Source organism: Eubalaena glacialis, chromosome 8 (assembly GCF_028564815.1).
Source record: "Eubalaena glacialis isolate mEubGla1 chromosome 8, mEubGla1.1.hap2.+ XY, whole genome shotgun sequence".
NCBI lineage: Eukaryota > Metazoa > Chordata > Mammalia > Artiodactyla > Balaenidae > Eubalaena > Eubalaena glacialis.
Genome location: NC_083723.1, coordinates 96,133,316 through 96,150,922, shown reverse-complemented (window position 1 = coordinate 96,150,922; position 17,607 = coordinate 96,133,316). Strand labels below are relative to the sequence as shown.

Genomic DNA, 17,607 nt, shown 5'->3' with positions numbered 1-17,607 from the left:
AGAACATTTTGGTAGATGAAAACATGAATAAGCGTGTAACTAAGATCTGCATAAATCTTCTTTGAATGGGTTGTTATGTTCATCTAAAGCTTCGGATGATCATATCTCAATGATACTTTTCTAGGGAAAATGCCTCTAAGGTGTCCATCATCAAATTCTACAATAAGCCCTTCACTCATTCTCGTTCAACAAATACTCAGATAAATACAGAGCCAAACACTGGACTAAGTACATATGATGACTCAATAATCTAAAGAAAGTCTTCTCTATTCTGTTCTTGCCCTACAAGTTCCACCAGTACAATGAGAAAGCCTCAAACGCCCTAGTTACTACATGACAAGACTTCATCAATGGCAAAGGACTCAGTTTTTTAACTGAGGGTATTTATTTCTCAGAAATAGGATCTTTTGAAAAAAAGAGAAAAATTAACTTCCAAGCATTATTTACTAGGAAATACAATTTAATTTAAATGGGCCACCATATTAAATACCAGTATGTCTGAAAGACAAATGCTATTGCATTGGCAACATGGAAACGTTCAGCTATTCCATTAGAATCAGGGTTGTTTTTTGTTTGTTGTTGACAGTTGTAAACAGCACTGTGTTCATTTGTCTTGTGCTATTTTTACCATGTAATTCCAATCTGGAGCTGTTGGATTATAACAATGGGTGGGGAAAGTGATCATTGTTTTTTCTTTGTTTTTTTTTTCTGTTTTTTTTCCTTGTTTTTTTTAACATCTTTATTGGAGTATAATTGCTTTACAATGGTGTGTTAGTTTCTGCTTTATAGCAAAGTGAATCAGTTATACATATACATATGTCCCCATATCTCTTCCCTCTTGCGTCTCTCTCCCTCCCACCCTCCCTACCCCACCCCTCTAGGTGGTCACAAAGCACCGAGCTCATCTCCCTGTGCTATGCGGCTGTTTCCCACTAGCTACCTATTTTACGTTTGGTAGTGTATATATGTCCATGCCACTGTCTCACTTTGTCCCAGCTTACCCTTCCCCCTCCCCGTATCCTCAAGTCCATTCTCTAGTAGGTCTGCACCTTTATTCCCGTCTTGCCCCTAGGTTCTTCATGACCATTTTTCTTTTTTTTTTTAGATTCCATATATATGTGTTAGCATACGGTATTTGTTTTTCTCTTTCTAACTTAATTATTGCTGATATGGTAGAGATTCTTAGGAATGACAATGTAACTATGTTACAATAGAACAGGAAGAGTTGTGCAGCCAACCCTACCAAGATATCACATAGGGTTTGAGAAGAATGGAGAAGGTGGGTAAAACTGGAAATGGTGAAATATTCACAAGGTAGATTTCCAGCAATTAAAATTATCCAGAATACAGCCCAAACTGAGAAGTGAACAGTAAATCTAAGCTTTGAGGAAAACAACTCTATTTGCTTTATAAGGAGCCATCCTTAGGCATTGAGGTCAGAAGCTAATAATTTAGCACTTGTGCAAAACTAAAGGCACTGGTTTAATATGTTTGATATTCTAATTATACAAAGAAACTTTAAATTCTGTCCTAGTTTTTAATTCACAGTGAATAAGAAACAAGTCATTTCAGACCAGGTATATTAGTGAGAGGACAACAAAATAAATAAATAGAGGGACTTCAATACAAGACGGAAATGTGAGTACAGATTCTAATTCCCATTCATCCTTACCCAAATCCTAAAATTCTAGGGGAAAAAAATCAACAGACTATAAAACCTGCAAGGCACCAGATGATAAGAATGAAGGATCACTTTGAAATCATTTAGAAGGTTAATTAATTAATTGATTGATCAATAAATAGATAATAAATACCTATTTAAAACCAGGCAATGAACACCAGATCTGGAATTTAATTCATAATTGATAGTCCTTGAGAATTTTTAAGCCGGGGATTAATGGGATTAATAGAATGAATAAGGGAGGAAAAATGATGTAAAAGACATAGTAAAGATCAAAGTGGTGGGACTCACTGTGTATTCATATATTAGGGTAAGACAGAAAGAATCAAAAAAACCTAAAGGTTTTGAGGCTGACAAGAGAAGATTTGCAATTTTAAAACACGGAGGCTTCTGTTTTGTGAAAAAAATCAGTCACTGAAGCATAGAGATAAGTAGGACACCAGGATAGTTCTTTTTCTGTGTGGCTTCAAGTTCAAATTTGTCATGTATGGTCCACTTCCAGTATGCCAATCTGAAGCATACGAGTTTAATACTGAAAGTGGCCATCATCAGACTTATCTTCCTCATTTGAGAAACCTGAGACTCTTAGAGATTAAGTATCTAGCGCAAGGTAAAATAAGTAGTGGTATCTGCAGAATAGAATCTGGATCTTTCATTTTCACCATACAATGTTCCAATCCAGAAAGTAAATTGCCCAGAATATTATCAAATGTTAAGAACTAGAGTTAATAGAAATAACAATTTTTTAAAAAAAGGAAATTTACAGGTGTGCCTCATTCTGTGAAAAAATCTGTTTCTGAAATGTGACTAAAAAGAAATTTAACTAATCTGAACCTAAGTATAACCAAAGGGGTTCACAATTTAAAGGACCCCTCTGATGCATTTTTTAATAAAATCAAAATTAATCAGATTTTTACTGTATTTGATTGTCACGTGTCATGCTTCCTTAATGTGAGACCTCCTTGTAAATAAAATAGGGAAATCAAAATAAAAAAGCCCTGCCCAATCACTTATGAAACAACTAGTGAGCTGCAACAACCTTAGAAGTTGAGCAGAAACTACTGAAATTGCCGTAAGAGAAAGGATGAGAACCATCACGTGTGTCAAGACGTGTTAATTCATAAAATAAATGTTCAAAACTGCACTCTCCCAAAGGATTCCTGAAGTGAGCCTTACACTGATTCAGAAAATACTCAGCAGACTACAAAAGGTTTTTTAAAAAAAATTATCAAGGGCTAACATTCGCGAATTCTTTTGCAATCATGTCAAGATGTCCATGTTCCAGTTTGTACCTGATTTAATAATATTACAGTTGAGACCAGTCATTTACAATCCTAGAACAAGGAAGAAATGTCCAGAAATTAAAGAAAGACATGGGAAACATTCCTTCACATGCATAAACTCAAAGCATCGGTTAAAGAATTCCAGCAGCGGCTGCTGAGTTATATCCCTAAACAGAGTAACCGAAGGAAACTCAAAATACTAAAGTTCACCTGGAACAGTTAATGTGTTTGACTGTGCCAATCACTTCAGATGAGGCAAACTGGCAATCTGGTTTTTGTGCACCTGCCAATGTCAGTTGTGTATACACACAAATGTGATAGCCCTTATTTTATTTTATTTCATAGGTTCTCAGTGGCGGGGGTGGCGAACAACTCATCCTGAGATGGGCAGCATCCTGTTCCAAGTGTCTCTCCAAGGAGGTCATTGAGACTGCGTCATTTACTCTCTGAAGCTCAACCTAAGCCAGACAGTAAGCTGTTTTCAAACCTCGTTCAACAGCCAAGGTTATTAACTCACAACACTCAAGTTCTGTCACTTAGGAAGTCTTGATGCGGTATCCCCTAGGTCACCTTCATCTCCAACCCCTTCTTCCCTTCTCCACTTTCACCATCAATCACCCCACTCCAAGGCCACATGCTCAGAGTCAGGCTGCCCTGCAGGTGTCTTCAGATCTGTCACTCAGGGATAGTCCTGACTAGTCCTGAATTTTTCCTTCCTCTCTCACCTGCTTGAAAACTTACCTGTACTTCTGTCCCTGCATTATGGTCCTTACTGTGAGATTGCTAACTAGCTAATCTTTGCCAAAGTGTTCATGGATGAGACCGGTTGAAACTGTAGTCCACCAGGAAACTGACTGATCTTCATTTTAACACGGGTCCTCTGGAGGTAGGTGACTTCTATCAAATAGTGATGCCAATGTCAAAAATGTCACACTTCACGTACAGTGATTTGGGGGAAAACGGTCTGCTATGCATCTTAAATCACTCCCAAGTAGACAGCTATTATATCTAAATGAGGAATTGCCTTAGGTTTTGGTCAGGTAAACAGTTCTGACTTACTACTGAATTTACTAAATTTATGACTATTTTGAAGATTTTTTTTTAATATTGAAAAGATTTATACAATATACAGGCTTCAACTCTTAATCGAATGAAAAGTAAGCAAGAACTAATTTACTACATTTTCTAATTAGTTTTAAAAAGTGCAACAAAGCAAAGTCACTTAATAGTACTTATTTTTACAAACCTGAATGAAGTCAAATATGGTAAGAGGCAGAAGATCATCCAAAACTGCTGTATCTTTGGAGAATCTATTAAGAATTCCACCTATAATGTGAAGAAAAATTCTTCAAAAACTAGTAGTCTTAAAAATACGTATCAATATTTGATGAATTTGATAAATTTGGATCACAGCAGAAGCATTCAGAACTCAAATACAAATGAGTACATAATCATATATATATACATATATATATATATAAAATGACGTAGACAATTTTAGTACAAGGATTCTAAGTAACTTGTACGAAGATTCTAAATAACTCTGTGTTCAAGTTATTGTCTACTACTTTTAAACTTTTATAAAATACAGATTGCTGTAAGATTCAGGCAAAAACCAAGGTCTTTAATAGAGCCCTATCACAAATTATGTCAGGAATAGGCACCCATCCTACTACTACAGTCTCCCATTTACAAGCCTGAGTTTAGTAATAATTTTCTGGATATGCTCTCATCATTCCCTTGTATCTGTATTTTGTAATATAGAGCCTCCCTATCCTTCAACTTCCACACCTTTCTAAAACATACCTCAGCAGAACCCGTGGCTGCTCTCAACCCCTTCCTGCCCACCATGTGGACCTCCTTTGCCCTGTCCTCCTTTTCTACCCTCTTCACTGGCAATCTAAGCTTCAGTCTGTCTTCTAAATTAACAGACTCACATTTGTATGTCTGATCATTTTTTCCTTCAATGAAGAAAAGTTACACATGGAGTGTCTACTAGGTGTCAGGCACAATGCTAGGCACTGAGATAACAGAGGTGAATAAGCCTTGCTCCTTGCCCTTGAGGAATACATTGTCTAGGGGTGAGTTAAACCTATAATTAGATAAAATACAACATAATACTGTACAAACAAAGTGATATTGAATCTTATCATTTACCCCCCGCCATTTATTGCAGGATAAAGTCTAAAATTCTTAGTTTAATATTTAATATCTTCCATGATTTGGCCTTAAACTACCCTAGGTACAAGCTTCCTCTTCTCAAACATTGTTTCAAACTGGCTTATTGTTTAAATACACCTTATACTCTCCTACCTCCTTGACTTTTCCATGTAGCTCCTCTGCCTGAAAACCCTTTCCTCTCATGTCTACATGTTAAAATCTATGTCTCCTTCCTGGCCCAACTCAAATGCCTCTGTGCAAGGAAGCATCAATTTTTGCACCACCTCAAATTAATCCCTACTTCCTCCGGACACACTTAATACCTTTAATACATCTTTACAGCACTTCTGTGTTATAATAATTATATCCATGTTGTACAGTCTCTTGTATACATGTCTTACCTCTTTTTTCTAGATTGTAAATTTCTAGAGGTCATTGGACCATGCCACATTTATTTTGTATCACTCTGAGCCCTCGGCAAAAAGCCTTATGTAGGAAGAATTCAATGCTTATTTTTTTCTTTGTCACTATCTCCTTGCCCTTACTAATGATATTTTATTTAGCATATTTAATTAAACATATTTGTATATCTTTTCATAAATGAATCAAAAATTGAAAAAAAAAGTAGCGTATGGTATTTATTCTGTGTAGAAAATGAAAGTTGCTTTGGTAAAAAAAAAAAAAATATATATATATATATCATTCTGGTGCTTAGTATACTTCAAATGGGAAACAATAGAAAGGGAACAACAGTGGGGAACTGGCATTTATTTCATGTTGGCTATGTAACAGGCTAGTAGATGATGACTTTTTTTCATTCTCACAATGATCCTCTGAGATAATTATTCCTTTCCCCATTTTACAGATGTGGATGCAAAGTCTCAGAAGAGTAACTTGCCCATGATCATCACTCTTATGAGGACAAGCCAGACCTCAAACAATTCCCATGCTCCTTTCATTATATCTCATTGCCCATTTCTCACTGCTAGAATCCTGGGCAAATCCCCTACCTACTCTGGATGTCAGTTTTCCCATTTAAAAAAATGAAGTCATTGGATCAAGGTAATTGGGCATTCTCTTTTAGGTCTAAAATTTCTTAGCTCTAAAACAGAAGCGTGGTGATGAATATATCCAAATGAGGTAAGGCTTTGGTGATACACAAGGGCTTAAAAGAGTAAATATAAGGAAGATCTTCTTGAATACTAACACTGAAATGTTTTACCCAGAAAAAAATGATGGATAATTCTTATCTTGAGATTTTTAGATACAAATCACTCTAAAAATCTCGGTCTTGGAATTTATTCTTTCCTTTATAATCAAATGTTCCTGTGTCTACCTCCTCTCCCTTGTCTGGATTCTTCCAGGGCAAGAACTGTGCCTTATTCATCTTTTCATACCAGTCCCTGGCTTAGTGCCATAGAAAGTAAGTGCTCAACAGATTTCTCTAAGAATAAACTTGGGAGATTCCTTATTAACCTCAGATTCTTTAAATGTGAATTTGTCTAAAGGGGAATCAATAAAATTGATTACTTTCAAAGTACCTTATTGTCCTTAGTTTTTAAAATCTTTGGTCCCTTTATTTCACTACTCTTACTTTCTGTGGCCTTAATTATTTTTGTTGAGGTATAATTGACAAAAAAAGTTGTAAGATATTTAAAGTATACAACGTGATGATTTAATATATGTATACATTGTGAAAGGATTCCTCTCACTGAGTTCATTAACACATTCACCCCCTTTCATAGTTACCTTTGTGTGTGTGTGAGAGAACATTTAAGTTTTATTCTCTCAGCAAATTTCAATTATACAGGACAGTGTTATCAATTATAGTCACCACATTATACATTAGATCTTCAGACCTTACTCATCTTATAACTGCCAGCTTGTACTCTTTTATTAACCTCTATGATAGTGTCAAAAATACTTTTAAAATACATTTGGGATCCGCCCAACCCATTTAAAACAACCCTGAATGAATTTATGGGATCATCTTTGAACAGTTACATGAAACTAGATTACTCTACCTCATCAAAACACTTTATTAGTAAAAGAATCTTAGAATTGTTTTGATCACTTCAAATCTTCTCTTTTAAACAACAATATACATTGGCAGCAAGATGCCTAGAAGGGGGCTAGATCCAATATCTGAAGAGAGAAGGACAGCTGACTCAGAAGGCCCTGCTTCTGCTGCTACAGTCCCATCAGCATCATGTCCTAACAAACTGAGCTACTCTAATTAACTGATACAGAAATATGAGGAGTGACGGTATCTGAGAGCCTATAATACCTGTCTCGGAAGCTCAACAAAGGGTAGATGCCTGCATGCAAAAGCCAGTGCTACTACTAGAAAACCAACCAACTCACAGGCCCTGTTTGTGGAGGAGCAGCAGCTTCATTTTGTACACCTAGTCAAGTACCTGCTTTCAACGTGTTGAGGGTTGACATAGGGGCTTGAAGAACAGACTGTAACATTTTGTGGTGTAGTATTTTTGACACTGTGATTAGAGTATGCACCAGTGGTAAACCTCTGAAGAGTCCCAGAGCAAGTAAAGTGTCAGCTACTCCCACATAAATGTAGAAAACATAATACGAGCTGGTGCTGGTGATGATCACTGCATAACTGTTATTTGCACTCTTAGTACTATTCCCTTTGTCTTGAGGAGATGGTCTGTAAAGCAAAAGGAAATTGTTATCAGGCAACCAAACTTTCCCATTGAATTTCCAATACATGTAAATGATGCTGAATTTGAGTCTAAAGAAACACAACATATTTCATTAGCAGAGCTTATGCCTTTAACCTGAAGGACTTACTATTGCAAGAAAGTAGATTAAGTTTTTAACCATTGAAATAGATAAAATTTCAAATACTCAGAGAAAATACTAAGTGTGCAAGGTTGTTTTAAATATTGTTATTGCATTTTATGGAAACTAAGCACAACTAAATCCTTTAAAAATTGGTAAAGAGCTGCAGGAACTGCATACGCTCACAATTTTAAACAAAAGAACTCAATTTTCCACTACAGTACTGTGGGGAAATGAAGCAGAGTGGATATTACAATAATTAATAAGACCCAAATAATCAATAGAAACAAAATACAATCCACAATAGGACATGGAATACTCACTTTGGAAGCAACCACAACACAGCCAAAGAAGCAGCCACCTGGAATGGAACAATACACACTTGGTTTTTTTCCAGCATCTTCTCCTATTTTTCCCACACCCACTTCTAATTCCACCATGACTAACATTGAAATATATACAATTTCATTTTCCTTTGCTTTACTTTCCCGGGTCCAGCAGCCGCAATAATTGTTCTAAGAACCACTATTTGAGGTGAGAACATGTTAAGTTAATGGAATTCAAATTTCACTGAATAAAATACTTTTCCATTTCTCTCCTTCATTCAACAGGAATTGTTCATAGAACCTCACAGCAGAGCTAATATTGCAGTTAAACATTTTAAATAATAAAGTTTGTTTCGTATGAAGAGATTACTCTCAGCCTGCTGGCAGATAATTTATCTGGTTGGTGGCTATAAATAATTTCATTTGTCATACAATGATTATGAGGGACATAACTATTAGACCAATTAATTACTGGAAAAGATGAGATATATATTTATGAAAACCAGTTAAAATCTCAAAAGTGTAAAAATTCATGGTTTTTTGGGGGGGTGGTAGTGGGATGAATTGGGAGATTGGGATTGACAGATATACACTAATATGTATAAAACAGATAACTAATAATAACCTGCTGTATAAAAAATAAATAAATAAAATAAAATTCAAAATAAATAGATAAATTCATGGTTTTTGAATAAAGATAAGGTGCATTCAGGTTAAAACATACACTATTGGGCTTCCCTGGTGGCGCAGTGGTTGAGAATCTGCCTGCCAATGCAGGGGACACGGGTTCGAGCCCTGGTCTGGGAAGATCCCACATGCCGCGGAGCAACTGGGCCCGTGAGCCACAACTACTGAGCCTGCGCGTCTGGAGCCTGTGCTCCACAACAAGAGAGGCCGCGACAGTGAGAGGCCCGCGCACCGTGATGAAGAGTGGCCCCCACTTGCTGCAACTAGAGAAAGCCCTCGCACAGAAACGAAGACCCAACACAGCCATAAATAAATAAATAAATAAATAAAATTTAAAAAAACAAAACAAAAAAAACATACACTATTGGCACTATTCGGGCTTTCTCAAGGTGGAAACTTTTGGTTGAAGAACAAATGTTCTATACCATAACTAAACCAAAAAAAAAAAAATGTTTAACAACCATGATTTTTTTTTTTAGTTTCTGTGTTATTTAAATGATCTGTACTCTGTTCTATTTCAATTTGGCATTCCAGTCTCCTAAATGCTGTGGGAAAACAATCTTGTGATGATACCAACACAATTATAACACCAGAAATATTTACACAATTATAAGACTGAAATTATACAATTAGCCCGATAATAACTTTAACAAAGAATCAAATAGAAAAAAAGGAGAAATTGTAAGTAAAATAATTTGAAAATGAACACAGAATAAAAATAAATAGGGGAGAAACAAATACGCTTGGTATAAGAAATCTATCTCTTATTTCATAATCAATTTATCTTAAGTATTTAACAGTACCATATAAAAATTATGGAGAATAATTAGCATTAATTAAGAAATTACATTATGAAGTTCTATACTTAAAATAGTTTATAATTTTAGGTAAATTTGCATATCAGATAGGAGTATAATAATGAAAAATCTAATAGCATCATTCTCACTTTCCTACTTTTTTTTATTATACACATAGCCTATATGAACCATATTAATAAAAAAAAAACCACCTTTGTTTCCTTGAAATTCAAGTGAATTCAAAATGACAAGAAACACAGCAATAATCTAGCTATTTCAAAAGTCTTTGTTCCAGTGCAAATGTTTTCCGATTTCCTAAGACTAATCAAATTACTCAAGAACCTAGATAAGGGTATATTTCTGAGTGACTCTTTGGTTATTATAGTCCCTCTTTGTTCCAGTGAAAGAAGTGTCAATAATGTTGGCATTCCAACCTTCTCTGAATGTAAGTAAATCCCAGAAATAAATATTTTATAATATTTACAGTAACCAAAGCAGTTGTTCAAAGACACTGGTCTAATCAGTGTAATATAAAGTTATTTCTTGGCTCTTGTGAATAGAGACCACTTGCAGAAGAGACCACTTGTGGAACCACCAACCCAAACTACTTTTATTGACTGGAACAAAAACATTTCCAAGGACTTGACATAATGACTTTAATGAAAATGTCTGGGGCATATAGAAACAATTAAGCAAGCAAGTTCTAACATTTAATTTCCAAAATGTCTGAGGTTATAAAGTTCATACAGTTTGTGATAGAGTGACAGTCCTGAAAGATTAGAGGAAAAGCAAAAAGGTCATTATTTTCAGCTCTTTCAGGGTTTTAAACATCATTCCATATCACATAGAAAATGGTCCCATCTAGATCAGCACTGTCCAAGAGAAATTTCTACAAAAATAGAAATGTTCAATATCTGCACTGTTCAGTATCATTGCCACTTAATACACATGGCACTTGATCACTTGAAATGTGGCCAGTGTGGGTGACTGAGGAACTGAATTTTACATTGTGTTTCATTTTAAATAATTTCATTTAATTTACGTGGTCATACATGGCTGGTGGGTGGCTACTGTACTGGACAGTGCATGAATAGACTAAAACTGTTAGTTAGATAGGAGTGTAGCCAGAGTATTTATTATATACCCATGCTAGGTATCAGTAGTCTGATGATGGTGTTCTCTAAGGATAGATCCATGAACAGTCAACATGATGATTCACGAACTTTGCAAATGACCCCAAATGAAAAAGAAGTAGCCAGTATTTAGAAGCTAGGTCACAATTTAAATTATATAGATAATTTGTCTCTATGATTTAAAAAATAATGGCATGTTGGGGATAGAATATACAGCATATACATACGGAAAGAGAAATTAAGTGCCTCTTTCTGAAAGACTTATTTGCTAAATGAACTAGTAAACATCTTCGGAGACGTGATAGATGAAGGTTGATCATCTATATAGTAAAACACCAACAGTATGATTTCAAAAATAAGATGTGATGGAGAACTAGAGCAAGAATATATTCAAGACTTAGGAGGAACCCTACCATGACATAACCTGGCTAGGTACAAGTTTGATACTCACAACGAAAGAAAATAGCCATGAAAAGAGAAGAAAACTGCCAAGGCCAGGTATGGAAAAGGTTCAAAAACGTGAATACAACCAAATGAGGTATAACGGTCCAATATTCTATCATGAAGAACTTTAATGAACTACAAAAAAGACACTCCTAAATACTTCACTGTGGAATATCTTCAGAAGCCTTTAAATATGACTTAAAGGTTCTAAACACTCTGGATGCTGAGCCTAGTTAATAACAGCAATCCCTTCCTGTCATAACAGATGTTCCGGCCTCCCTTCGTGTCCCCATCCAATCCATTTTCCATATAGCAGACAGAGTGATCTTTTTTAAAGCATAAAAAAGTCATATCATACCCTGAATGAAGCCTTTCAAAGGCTTCCTGTTGCATTTAAAATAAAAACTAAATTCTTTACTTCAGCCAATGGTTCTGCAAACCTGTTTCTGGCCTACTTTTCCAATGTCACCACATGACATGCCACTCACTTCTCTCTCCTACTGTTCCAATTGTGCTGGCCTCCTCTCAGCTTCCATAATTTACCAAACTTTTCCAAGACCTTTGCATTTGCCCCAGTTTCTGCGTGTCTGAGTCCTTCTTATCTTTTGGGTGTCAATTAAATGTCATTTCGTCAGGAAGCCTTCCCTGTCTACCCTCCTTTGCCCAGCTTTATATTAGCTCACTGTTTATTTCCTTCTGGCACTTATTACACTCTGTGATTATTTCCATCAAAATGTATTTATCCTCTGTCCTCTTTCCTATTGTAGCCTTAGTGTCTAAAACAACACCCGGTAAACAGTAGGCATTTGGTAAATCTGTACTTAATAAATAAAGGAAGGGACAAATAAGAGTATACTTAAATAAAAAATACAGGGACTTCCCTGGTGGCACGGTGGTTGGGACTCTGCACTCCCAATGCGGGGGGCCTGGGTTCAATCCCTGGTCAGGGAACTAGATCCCACATGCATGCCACATCTAAGAGTTCGCCTGCCACAACTAAGACCCAGTGCAACCAAATAAATAATAAATAAATATTTTTTTAAAAAAATTAAAAATACCAATGTCAACAGAGAGAAATTATATACTAATCACATAGAAAACATTTAAAAAAGCATAACATATCATGATATGTTATGTAGGATAAAGATAAAGAACCAGAACCAATTCATTCTATAAGTTCTGTACAAATGCAGAATTCAGAGCTCTTCCCAAGTCACACAAGGAGATCTGTGTGTAAATGACTACCATTAAAATAGTATTGGCATTTTGAGTTTTCACCAAAGGAGCACAGCATTATGAATGTTCTAACATAAGTACATTAGTGTATTCTATCTGTACATTCTGTTCTTCATGGTATACACAGCATATAGAATTATGCCTGACACACTGAAAGAACTAAAAAAATACGTGTTGAATGAGTAAGTGGCTGAATGAATGACTGGCAGTAATAGTAAAGTGACACCTTGTTATGACTTAATCGTAGATTTCAATGCTTTGCAGGTTAAATCACGCCCTAAAACATAGACACTTGCTAAGTAATGCTGCCTGAAAAGTACTACTATCAATAAAGGTATAACGATCATTAAGGTATTATGGGAGCATATATTGCGTATACTAATAATGTAAAGCCACCTAGTGATTCCTCATTAGCAAACAGAAGGGAAATCATAAGGGAATAGTATATAGCAGTTCTCTGACACTTTTCTTAAAACTCTCAGGAATAAAAGGACTAAACTGGATCTTTAGATACTCCAGGCAACAATAATACCCTCTGGTTGTTGTAAAAGGAAGGAGGAAACTGCTTCCTACTGTATAATTTGCGTTTCTTCTCTATCTAGTCAATGCTGTACTGCCAAGTTAGAGCACTAGAGAGACCAACATAATAGAAATTTAAAAGCCTATATCCCTGGTGCTAATATCTAAGAACTTAACAGAAGATATTGTTCTATGGTAAAGAAAACAGTACAAAAATATAAGGTAGACTGACTCCTTTATCAAAATGACACTCTAATGATAATTGGTAACAAACTGAGTAGACCAAAGTAATTTTTTCAGTTTAGCACTTTGAAGAAATAAAAAAAGTTATTACTTTCATACTCTAAAAGGGAAGTTTATTGAACTTACTCTATAAAATTATAAAATTTAGATTGAAGTATGGCCCCTATGAAAACTAAAAATGGGTACATCACTTTCACAAAGGAAGAAATGTATCTTAACTTTTCTTTAGGTTCTCTGATCATGTTGAGTATGAGGCTCTAAATAAAGTTTAAAAGACCTAAACTATCTTCCTGGATTAGCACTTGTACCATGATGCAAAGCACATACGAGATATTTCAATGGTAATGAGAAGAGGCACATTGGTATTAAGAAAGGAGCTTAGTCTAAAAGTAAAATTATGTAAATTTTGATTCAAAGATGTGACAGAATTGTGAACATCTGAATGATTTGTTTAGCTGTATAACTGTGCACATGATGAAAACAATTACTGTTTTTCTACTATCACCAAGTTTTTGTTATTCAAAATTTTGAGAACCAGTCAATTGGCAATGCCTTCAGGATATTGGGCCAAAAAAGGCTCATAAGTTTTTATATTATTTCTTGCCTAGAAAATGACATTACTGTTTTTTTTGTCCATTGAAAAGAAAAGTTTTTACAATAATTGTGAGAGCTCAACTAATAATGGGAAGTTATACAACATTTACATCCTCTGTTGTAGTTTGGTTTCTAGCCTAAAGACAAAGGACCACTGTCTTCTTGAGTAAGTGAGCTAATAATATTGTACACATGTTCAGTGGCTCAATGCTCAGTCTCTAATTAATTAACTATACACTGTGTTGAAAGGCACGTAAGTTCAGCTCTACAGCTCTACATGGGACAAGGGTCCTGTAAGTGAACATAAATCACCACCACATTCAGATAGGACCATTTTTTCTCATAAAACTAAACTGAAGACAGTCAAGTAATGTTGATCTTTCAATGAAGAGGTTCAAATCATTAACAGTGACAAAGGGCTCGTTTGAGATTAACTGTGGCACAGGACTGAGTTTCATTCACATTAATGTTGGTCATTTGGCATGATTGGCAGAGATTAATGAGGTAAATTAAAAATACATTTCAATGCAATTTTCATTATCTCATGTGAGAGTCTCAAGTTACTCAACCCTATAGTTTTGTCAAACTGTAAAAGGAATTATTGAAATTTTCACTATATCTCTGTCATGGACTTGTCCACCTCAAACTAGCTTGAGCTTTATAATGATGATAGACATTAAGGATATTAGTAAGAATAGCAATTAGCATTGCTCATTATATGCCAAGCCCTACAGTAAGTGCTTTATAATCATGATATTTCTTAACACACAAAAATGACCTTTGAAATTGGTACTATTACAACCTCCATTTTATAGATGAGGAAACTGAGGCTCAGAGAGGTTAACTAACTTGTTCAGTGTCATAGTGTTAATAACACCAAATTAGAATTCACAGCCAGATCAGTCTGAGTCCCGAGGTGGCACTATGCAATACTGCATCTCACATTCAGCCTCCATTTGTTTCATTAATTTAAAATAGTAGTAGAGCAAAAGAAGAGATATCATCAAAACTCAAAGATCAAATGGAAACCAACACTTTATAGGTGAAGTGGTATGTACAACTTTTGGTACATACCTTTAATATTTTACACTACTTTACTTGGTCAAGGAGGAGTGATAATATTTTATGTAGACTTCTTAACTGAGGTTAGAAACAGCCTAATAAGACAATGATGTAGTTTTAAGTTTGGGTTTCAGGTATGTATATAATTGTACTCCCTCAGGAGAGGCAGTACTTCACCTGGGTCATTTCTCCCCTGAAGGCAGCCTGGGCCTTTATGTTGGATTCAGGCTGTATATTAGGACACATCCAGCAGTATCCTCCGAGATAAATATCTAGAGTAGTCATTCACAGGCTGAATCCAATCCACAGATGTGTTTTTTTGTACCCACGTAGTGTTCATTTGTTTGTTTTACTTTAACCAACTATCCACACTTGAAAATGGGAAATTTTTACAGAAAAAAATCTGTATTTTCATCTTATGTTGAAAAATAAGAAGGTTTAGCGAAACTGATCCCAAAACCCCTCATGGGAAGTCCTTGGCTGGTGTTGAGTTACGACTGCCCCCGTTCGACAATTGGAGGGCAAATATTCTCCATCCAGCCTCAAAGCCACTTCACTCCTAGACATCCTCTGCCAAGCCTCTTTTCGCATTTAAGTGGCTGCTCCTGATCTAGAAAAAAACCTCATTCACCAACCAGCTTCAGAAACCTCTTACCTTAATGCAGAACTGAACTTGTGACCTACTGCCCCCCTCTTTTATTTTAACCTGGTGATGTGAAGGACAGCAGCAGCATGGTAAAGAGACCATGATGGTGGCATTGAAGACAAAAGAATTCTGTAAGCAAATGGGTGATTTGAATCTCTGAAAGGCTTGTTTAAAATGATTTCTAAGCCACTAATATATATTTATTTTATTTTGTGAGGAAATAGTCTTTTAAAGGTGGTGATTCATCACTGGCATATTTAATAATGCAATATCTAGAGTCAAATGAATTTAATATTTAGTACAGAATAATTTTCATTGTTTAAATTCAGTTCATATAAAGACATTCTACTTTGAGGTTTTGAATGTCTCAATTAAAAACTCTTCATATAGGAGATATGTGCTTAAGTATATTTTATATGCTATGTATGAAGTAATAAAATATCAATAGAAGAACTATACATATCATTATATGATATAAAATTTCATATATACATATACACTTATATTTATGTATATATATACATTTATACATGTGTGTGTGTATATATATATATATATATATATATATATCCTTCCAAACTATTCTTAATTTAACTTTAAATCACATTAATGTTTAATAACAGAAAATTCTTACCTCAGCTAGAAAAATGACTAAGCACCAAATTAGCACAAAAATTAAGCTCTTGTGGACAGTAATATATCGAAGGTATGTGTTCCATGTAGTCACTGATGGTATGTTCTCCACATCATCAAAAAAGCACTCCTGAAAAAAAGAATCATGGTTATTACAATGAGACAATACAGGTTCACACCAGCACTGTGGTTTTATTTTGAATGTGTGGAAATAAAGGAATATTACTATTTGAAACTAAGTGAATTTCAACAAATATAAACCATTATGAATGACACATGTGATGTCACTCCACAGCCAATATAATGTCCACTGGAGCAACATAGCTTTTTGAAAAATGAGAAACACTGCGATTCTTCAAACTCTGAATGTAATATTGCTGATAAAACAACTGTACTGTTTTTGAACAATTTTACCATTTTAATGCTTAACAGTGTCACACATTTTATCAAATAAATGGTACCAGCAAACTGAAGCTTCCCAGAACCGTCCTTGACTTAACTTTGAGAGCTATAGTTCAATAATTTGAAAGAGAGAAAATCCAGATATTTCAAAGGGAAAGGATAGTTTTGTTTCTTATAAAGTCAACAAAATTCACAGAAGAAGCACTAGAACATCAAAGAAAGGGTCCTAGGAAATTGGAATATGACACACTGGTTAGATGTAAAAATTTTTGAAGTCAAGTAAACCTGCATTTGAATCTGGACTCTATCATTGACTTCCTAGGAGCTGCTTGAATTCAGGCAGCTGAACTTCTCTAAAATTTAGTTTCCTTATCTATAAATGAGAATAATGAGAGGTACCTTCTAAGAATATGCTCATGACACTAGAAGCAATCAATAAATACTATTATCAGTCGAAGTGATCGTTCTTTACAATTAAACTTATAGAATCAGGTTTGAGAAATTCATTCGGATTGGTATTAAAACCATACAGATAAATTATCTTTTAGGAAACCTTTTTTAAAATTATAGAAACACTGAAAGTATGTATTTTAGAGATCATCTATTCTGTTCCCTCATTTTACAAACAAAGAAACTTTGGCCCAGAGACATTAAATGACATGTGACTTGCCAAAGGTCACACTACTCTTAATTGATCTATGCTATTAAACGTATCAATTTATTACAACACTGTTTCATCCAAGGCACTTAAGGAATTTTTCTAGTTTAAAAAAAAAACCCTCCTCTTTTCTATTGCCTCCTATTTTAAGAATAAAAGCATTTTATTCTTCAGAACTTAATATAAAAGACTTTCTACCTGAACGTTGGCACTAGTATATGTTGAATTTCACATACCTTCTTTAGAAGAAACCTGCCCAGGGCTTCCCTGGTGGCGCAGTGGTTGAGAATCTGCCTGCCAA

At 35.1% G+C, this 17,607-nt stretch overlaps 1 protein-coding gene across 1 annotated transcript in view; it reads right to left on the bottom strand.

The window, feature by feature from the left end:
• CFTR (CF transmembrane conductance regulator) overlaps positions 1-17,607 on the bottom strand; it is a 199,644-nt gene that overhangs the window by 58,736 nt on the left and 123,301 nt on the right. Inside the window, exons 15-18 of the mRNA XM_061198249.1 lie at positions 16,248-16,376; positions 8,250-8,287; positions 7,542-7,792; positions 4,211-4,290 (exon numbers count right to left, since the gene is read on the bottom strand). Coding sequence (XP_061054232.1) covers positions 4,211-4,290; positions 7,542-7,792; positions 8,250-8,287; positions 16,248-16,376 — 498 coding nt within the window. The remainder of the gene's footprint in view (positions 1-4,210; positions 4,291-7,541; positions 7,793-8,249; positions 8,288-16,247; positions 16,377-17,607) is intronic.